Genomic DNA, 8,659 nt, shown 5'->3' on the forward strand with positions numbered 1-8,659 from the left:
CAAGGATGTGGAGTGGGCATTTGGTGTGCTCTAGGCTCGATGGGCGGCAGTGAAGGGTCCATCACGGCTGTGGTATGCTGACAGCATCGCAGATATGATGTACGCATGTATTATCATGCATAACATGATTGTCGAAGATGAAGGTCCAGCACTGACGGATTGGGCCAATGCTAATGCTGATACTGCGGGTCCAAGCCACGGCGTGGCCACCGGCAATGTACGTATGGTGATGCCCCGTGACGAGGTCGAGCGAGTCCGTGCATTTGCCGACATGCGCCAAAAACAAGCTCATATTCGACTCCAGAACGATATAATTGAAGAAGTATGACAGCGGAGGGGTGGTCGTTGATGGAATTTGTATTTATTGAAGTATATTTTTTTTAGTTTTTTTTGTTGAAATGTACCTTTCTTTTTTTTATTTAATGGAATTTTTATTCCGTAATCGTGACGAAATTTTAATTCCGTAAATTTTTTAATTTGGTGAATTTGTGAATTTTTATTATTGTGGAAAGTCCGTCGAGATGTCCTTGGGGATGTCCGTCACTTTGCAGTGGGAAGTCCTTATGATGTGACATGAGGTGTTTTTGGGATGTCCGCGGGGATGTCCGTCGGGACATCCGCAACACTGTGGAGCTCTTATGGCTCATCAACCCACTTTAAATTCGGCGAGGAATTTTCAAACTTCGTAAATTCATAAATTTATTCCAAAACTAGCGTGACATTATTGTTGAATATACGCATGATAATTATTGTCAGAAATATAGGAAAGTATATTTGAGCATCAGTTGAACAGCTAACAATATTATTGAACGCTCCCGTAAATGAAAATTAAGGAGTAGGAGTAGTATTTTTCTTTAAACCTTAAATTGGTAAATATAAAAAAAGAGAAAACCAATATACATAAACAATTTAAACGTAATGGAGTATAATTATTCACTTTGTCCTATTAAAAATATAATGTTTTCTTTTTTCTCTTCTTATTAAAAATGACAGGTTTATTAAAATGAAAACAATATTATCTGTATTCTATTCTTTGTTTAGTTTATTCTCTATCCATTATAAAATTTTGTGTCTAAAATTAAATATTCTATATTTAATGGGAGGAAGAGAGTATATCTAATTAGACTTGTTTAAGAGCATCTTCAATGGTAATAAGTCAGCCATAGGCTAGCTACAAACTCTTCATGCCACATCATCAGGACAAGCAACTGGACAAGCAATAGGTTAGTCATAATAAAAAAAATTATAAAAAATAAATAATTAACAATCATACAAAATACGGAATTAAATTTACGACATATATACGGGAAAATTCAATAATAATATTTAAATTTAAAAAAGTACATTAATTAAAAAAAATTACATTAATTAAAAATAATCTAACGACGTGCAGTCCTCCGCACCCACAACTCTTCAATTAAATCCTTTTAGAGTCGAATATGAGCATCCACTTGGCGTATGTCGGCGTGTGCCTTGTGGCGGCCGACTTCATCGTGAGTTACGCCCTTCGTACGTTGGGGGCGGCCACGCCGTGGCTTGGCCGACTTCATTAGCATCGTCATTGGCCCAACTAGTCAGTTGTACACCTTCATCTTCGACAACCATGTTGTGCAGGATAATACAGACGTACATTATATCAGCAATGCAGTCGACATGCCACAAACGCGTTGGACCCCTAATTGCCGCCCATCGAGACTGGAGCACACCAAATGCGCGCTCCACGTCCTTGCTCGCCGACTCCTGTCGTTCCGCAAAGTAGGATTTCCCCTCATCTGATGCGCATCTGATCGTCTTCACAAAGACGGGCCACCTAGGGTATATCTCATCCGCCAAGTAGTAGCCCATATCATGCTGGTTCCCGTTGGTGATAAAACCGATGGCCGGACAGACGCCCTGGCACTGCTCATTGAAAAGGGGCGACGAGTTGTGGACGTTGAGGTCGTTGTTCAACCCGGCGACCCCAAAATATGCATGTCAAATCCATAGCCGGTAATCAGCTACGGCCTCGAGGATCATCGTGGGATTCTTTCCCTTGTAGCCGATCGTGTAGAACCCTTTCCAGGCAGCGGGGCAGTTCTTCCACTCCCAATGCATACAATCTATGCTGCCCAACATCCCGAGGAACCCATGCTTCTCTCCGTGCATCTGCATCAGATCCTGGCACTCTTCAGGGTAGGGCTTCGAAGATACTGATCACGAAATATTTCAATGACGCCATGACAGAAATACTTCAGACAATCCAGGGCAGTCGTCTCACCGATGTAGAGGTACTCGTCCCACATGTCCGTCGCGCCTCCGTAGGCCAACTGCCTGATTGCCGCAGTGCACTTTTGTATAGGTGTGTGGCCGGGTCTGCCAGCCGCATCATACCTGAACCGGAAATACAAATATCGACGCTCCAAAGCATCAACGATACGCATTAACACTGCCCTACGCATCCTAAAACGCCGCCTGAAAAGAGGCGCCCCAAACCGCGGCTCCTCCGCAAAGTAGTCTTCACGTAGCCGCTGATGTGCAGCTACGTGATCCTGATCAATCACTGCTCGTCGGTGGACAACGAGTGGAGGTCGAGGTACCGTCGGCTGCAAAGCCCTTTGTATCAACCGATTTATCTCGCGGGACATATAGGCCTCCAACTCTTCGTTCATTTGCCGTTCGTACTCCTCAGTATCCCCACCACTACCACCACTACTACCACCCGCGTTACTCATTTCACGTTGTTGCTCCTGTACAGAAATTAAGATGGAGAGAAAACTCGTTAAAACAAGTGGTGCGAATGAAAATGACGTGCAAATCGCGTATATATAGTGTTTCGAAAAATAAAAAAAATCAAGCTGGCCGATTGCTCGCCGATCGAGAGCCTGCAATGGCGGCCAGCCGACTGACAAGAGGATCGGCCAGCGCCCGAGAATCGACGTCCGCTGGCCGATTTTTTCTTCGATTTAGCGCTAGCCGACTCCAATGTTTCGGCGAGCGGACCGGCCAGCGTCGGGAATCGGTTAGCCGGTCCGCTAGCCGCCATTGGAGATGATCTAATAGTCAAAATTTATATTCCGTATTAATTATAAAAAATAAAGTACTTCATAGTATTATGCTAAAACACTGTGTGAGTTGAAATGTAGCCAAGAAATACTAGTAATAATAAAGTTTATGAGATAGGAGTAACCATAGCCTCAAAATATAACATAAAAAAATAATGTATTCTGAAATCAGTTGAAGGGAAAGACGAGGAAGACTGGATGGATGGATGGATGGATGGAAGAATTGAAGAAAGTTCAGAATCACAAATTGAGATGGGTCAATGCATATTTTCATATTAGAGTAGTGAAGCAGGAACGAAATTGGTAGTCCAAACAATATCCTTGAGCGCCGGTCTCAGCTCTTTGCTACAGAACTGGTTGTACTCCAACGTATCACCGCTCGCCTTCTTCACCTCCACCACCACCACCGACGCCGCCACCGAGAATATATCCGCCGCGATCCCCAGCTTCCCTTTCCTCCCCCTCTCCATCCCCTCCAGCCTCACGCACGATTCGCTCTTCTTCACCCTGAAATTCCTCGTCTTCCCCACCTCCTCCAGCTTCGATATCACGCTGCTCGCCGGCGTCGTCGTCGCAAACCTCATCTCCTCCTTCTCCGCCCTCTTCTCCTCGAACAGCGCCGACAGATCGAACCCCTGCGACAGTGATATGATGTGGAAAGCGTTTAGACTCTGCGCCTCTTTTCCTTTCCCCAAATTCACCTCATCCTCCGCCGCGAATTCCTGCTCCTCTTTAGATCTGTAGATTTTCACCGAGGATTTTTTGAACCACGGCGAATCTATGATTTTGGCGATGCTTATCCTGGTCGAAGGATTCGGATCCAGCATTTTGGTGATCAGCTTTCTCGCCTCCGCCGAGAACCACGGCGGGCACTTGAAATCGCCTCGGTAAATCCGGCGATACATGGCGACGATGTTTTCCTCCTGAAACGGCAGGTATCCGGCGAGTAAAACGTACAGAATGACGCCGCACGACCAGATATCGGCCTTGGCGCCGTCGTAGCCTTTCTTCCCGATGACCTCCGGTGCGACGTAGGCAGGCGTGCCGCACGTGGTGTGGAGCAGGCCGTCCTGGCGGAGGTGGTCGGAGAAGGCGCTGAGGCCAAAATCGGTGACCTTCAGATCGCCTTCCTCGTCGAGGAGGAGATTCTCCGGCTTGAGGTCGCGGTGGTAGACGCCGCGGCTGTGGCAGAAGTCGATGGCGGAGATGAGCTGCTGGAAGTACCCCCGCGCGGATGCCTCCTTGAGGCGTCCGCGGGAGATCTTGGCGAAGAGCTCGCCGCCGCGGACGTACTCCATGGCGAAGTAGATCTTGGATTTGGAGGCCATGACCTCGTGGAGCTCGACGATGTTGGGGTGGTGCATCATCTTCATCACCGAGATCTCGCGCTTCACCTGCTCCATCATCCCGACCTGTATCACCTTCTCCTTCCCCACGACCTTCATCGCCACGTTCCGCCCCGACTGCACGTGCCGCGCGTGGTACACCTTCGCGAACGTACCGTGCCCGAGCAGGCGCCCGAGCTCGTACTTGCCGTGGAGCACGCCGCCGCATTTCTCTTCCGTCATTTTAGAGTTACCTAAACGATTTATGTACTACTAGACAGGTAAATGAAATAGTAAGTAGTGGTGGTGGCGGTTTCACCCGTCTTCGACGTGTTTGCGGTGGCAATTACGGCCGCTGGTGAGCGGTTTCTTGGCCCTTCCGCCGCCTAATTGGGGGTTAGAAACCGGCGACCTTATCATCTCTCTGCATTCCCTGATAGGAGTTGAGTTTCTCACCAATTTTGCGAGGAAAATTGGGAGAGGGGGAGAATTTATTGTGAATGGTTTTTCTTGGTATTTTTTTTCTTTCACCACCAATGAAGCTCGGTTTCAGTAATCTCTTTCTTTCTGAGACGGAGCTAGGAATTTAAAGACTGATTCGAGGGCAATTCGTCAATTACGGGATTTTGATCGGATGGTTGGAACTGACTACAGCATAAGCGTGTCGAGATCGTAGGAGTGATGCAACTAATCCTTTGGCGGGATGTGAATTATTGACGACTCACGTGCGTGGCACATGGGACTTCGTGCTCAACCGTTTAATTACAAGTTTAACGTTATTGAACAAGTTGATACATACGTTCCGTTTTACTCCATCGGTCCCGCTTTAAAGGTTCCGGTTGAATTGGAAATACGTTTTAAGTAGAGTTTGAGTGTGTAATAAATAAATCTTATAGTGGATATTGGGACCTATTTTTTAACAATTTTACGCTTAAACAATTTTTTTAATGCTTATTTTCGGTTGTTACTATCATTCATTTGATTTTTTTTTCTTTTTTAACTTAGCAACATTAACATTAATGACTTTTAAATTTCTGTAAACATACCAAAATTCGAAAATCATGTGGACGGGACAAACAAAGAGGATTAAATTCAATCAAACTTCAAAATTTTCATTAACAAAAAAGAAGAGAATACATTTTGGGAAATTTCCCTCTTGAAGCAAAATGTAATGAAGCAGCAGGTAAGCAGGAACCAAGTCAATCACACCAACAACCCACAACACCACCAATTCACAACACACCACCAAACCAAAAATACCACCAAGGTAGAACAATCATCAAATAGTGTATAAACCTCCAAACCCAAAAAAATGGGGGTGTCTTAAACACAAAACATCAGAAATGTTGGAATAAGGGAGTCATGAGTGGCGATCTCACTCTCAATCGACCCATAGCTTTGGTCGAATGACCAATAAACCGGCGGAGATGGTGGTATTGGCGGCGGAGATGGTGGTGGAGAAGGTAGTGTATGTGGAGATTGTGGGTTTAGGGTTCCCATTTAAGCACGAGAGAGGGAGGAGTAAACACAGGGTTCGGGATGGCGGCGGATCTTGATCACCCGATCTAGGGTTCGTAGGGAAGGGGGCGGAGTAGAGAGAGGGGGGGTGGAAATGAGGGGAATGTGAAAGTTTTTTTTTAATTGGCTTTTATATTTAGTTGTTTAATTGATTTTAAAATTGGAATAAAATCATTTTTTATGTACCGAGTCCAACCGGGACTCCTAAAGCGGGACGCCTGAAATTGATCAACCAGGACTGCTAAAGCGGGGCGGAGGGAGTAACATTTTGGATACGTGGAAATCCGTTTATTTTATTATCTCTGTCAATAAAAATAGACAATGTTGCAAATGTTAAAAATGGACAAAAAAAATGTGGTGGAAGTAATATAAGTGGGCTGTGAAGTCTATATTTAGAATGATGCGTAAGATTAGTATTTATTTCTATATTTAGAAGTGATATAATTTTAATAAACGATCAAAAATGGTAAAATTAGTCTATTTAATTTTAAGAATAGGTAGTAGTAGTAGTAGTAGTAGTAGTAGTAGTACTCCCCCGTCCGTGAAATATTGTCCTGTTTTGCCATTTTAGTTCGTCCGTGAAAAGTTGTTTACTTTGCTTTTTTATTTTTGATAAATGGACATTACTTTCTACTTTTCTTCACATTTTTAAAACTCGTGACGAGCCAAACTTGGACAATATTTCATAGACGGAGAAAGTACATTTTGGGTTTGTTGCTGAATATATAAATATTATCGGTTCTGATTAAATGCTAGTCCATTTTCTTATATTGACGAATCTCAATAAACATTTTATTTTAATTTTATTATTTTTAATAAATGTATCTATCCTCCCACTAGGTCATGCTGCTTATAAAAATTTTGATCTATCTTCAACTTTTATCTATTTCATAAAAATAAAGATTTTGTGGACAGTAAGAATTTAAGTGCAAAATGGTTATGTTGAAGATAGATCAAAGAAAAAATGATTAAAATATAGTTAGTATAAAGAGAAAAACTTATCAAAAATGAAAGTAGACAAAATTAATGGGAAATCAACTACAAAGTCTAAGTTTGTAATTTTGAAACCAAATTTTTAGCTAGTGGAAATCAAATTTGAAACAAAATTTGTGATTTGAGAGACCAATACTCTATGTTATGATAAATATTAATGTGCTAAAAAATTATAATTTTGTAAAATTAAATGGAACCATAATCAAATTTTGATCAATTTAAAGCATGTTTTAGAATTTAGAATACTTGGTAAACTTTAAATTTTCGATTCGATGGTGGGACGACATGAGTTTAATGAAAAGTTGGTAAAATAAGAGAGATTGAGAAAGAAACGAGAAAATAGGAGAGAGAAAGAGAAAAAATTGGGTAAAGCATTTGAGAGAAACTTTCCAGTTTTGGATATTCAAAAGATAATGTTTTGGACAATAAAAAAAAACTTTCCAGTTTTGGATGAGACTATTTTTTGTGAGACCAAAACAAAAATATGCGACTATTTTTTTTGGACGGGGAGTGTATTTTTATAATTACTCGTATAATTTATTTTATCATCATGGTGAGAATATATCTACAATATATTCACTATATTTATAAATCTTTATCATCATAATTATTACTATTAAGCATTGATAAAATTATAACTTTTGTAGAAAATTAGAGTTGATTGGTGTTTTTTATTTAGTTTTACAACTTAGATGTTATGGTTAAGCGCTACTCAAATTTGTATTTATGGAGCTTGAACAAATGAGCACATTGTATTTTTTATTAAACGACGAAAAAAAGGCCTGATTGGATTGAAATTTATTTTTACAACTTGATTGTTATGGTTAAGCGCTACTCGAATTTTTATTTACGGAGTTTTATAAACATAACATTCTCCAATAAGTGGAGTATGCTACTAGAACAACAACGAGCACACTGTATCCTTTATTAAACGACGAAAGCAAGGGCTGAACGGATTGAAATTTATTTTTTATTTAATATTTCAATTTCTAATTCTATAAATATAGGGATTAGTAGAAAACCCAACAGATTTCATAGAAACTATATATTAAAAATGTTCAAAGTTACATTTAATAGAACCTTATATTTCATTCGTGGAGTGCATTTTATTTTTTTGACTTGTATAATTGGTGGCTATTCGCTATTTGAAATTGGAATAGTCAATAGAAGGCCACGCTATGCATAAGTGAAAGACGAATTTACCCCCACATGGAACACATACTGTTCACCTTCTCCCACGTGATTACAACGATAGCCTTATTATTTCAAGCAAATGGTTGGAGATTGTCTACATATTTGATTGCCTTGTTATTAAATTATTCTGATTTTGGTTTGGTTGTTGCTTCATATTTCGCTATGCTAATAATTCTTCCATTAATTCTTGTTGTATTCCTATTAGAAATAACTTTTAATAGATTACAACTATTTCCACATGTATCAGGATTTTTAAATAATTTTATGATATTATAGGTCAAGTTTAAAATTTGAGAGAAAAAATAAAATTTTAAAAATTTTTGTGATACCTCTAAAATTGAAAAGCAAATTCTCCTATTAGCTTATGTGTTTTTATAGTACGGTCTCGCCGATTAATGAATTATAGTAAGTACAAAATTAGTGGTAGTAGTAGTATTTAATCGCGTAATATTCTCATAATTAGACTAAACATGGAATATATATCATATACGAATCCAACCCTGAATTAAAGAATGACTGTGGTTTAACTTTTTGCAGCTTCATGTTTTTCATGGTGTCAAGTTTCAATATTTAATCAAACTATTGAAG

The 8,659-nt window shown here is 40.5% G+C and overlaps 1 protein-coding gene across 1 annotated transcript; it reads right to left on the reverse strand.

Annotated features, from left to right (window-relative positions):
* Positions 1-3,062: 3,062 nt before the first annotated feature.
* On the reverse strand, positions 3,063-5,115 carry LOC121808554 (CBL-interacting serine/threonine-protein kinase 6-like). The gene has a single exon (XM_042209107.1). It carries the CDS (start codon positions 4,607-4,609, stop codon positions 3,317-3,319), a length of 1,293 nt encoding a protein of 430 aa, XP_042065041.1. The 5' UTR covers positions 4,610-5,115; the 3' UTR covers positions 3,063-3,316.
* Positions 5,116-8,659: the final 3,544 nt, after the last annotated feature.

The sequence above is a fragment of the Salvia splendens genome, chromosome 6 (genome assembly GCF_004379255.2).
Source record: "Salvia splendens isolate huo1 chromosome 6, SspV2, whole genome shotgun sequence".
Classification (NCBI taxonomy): domain Eukaryota; kingdom Viridiplantae; phylum Streptophyta; class Magnoliopsida; order Lamiales; family Lamiaceae; genus Salvia; species Salvia splendens.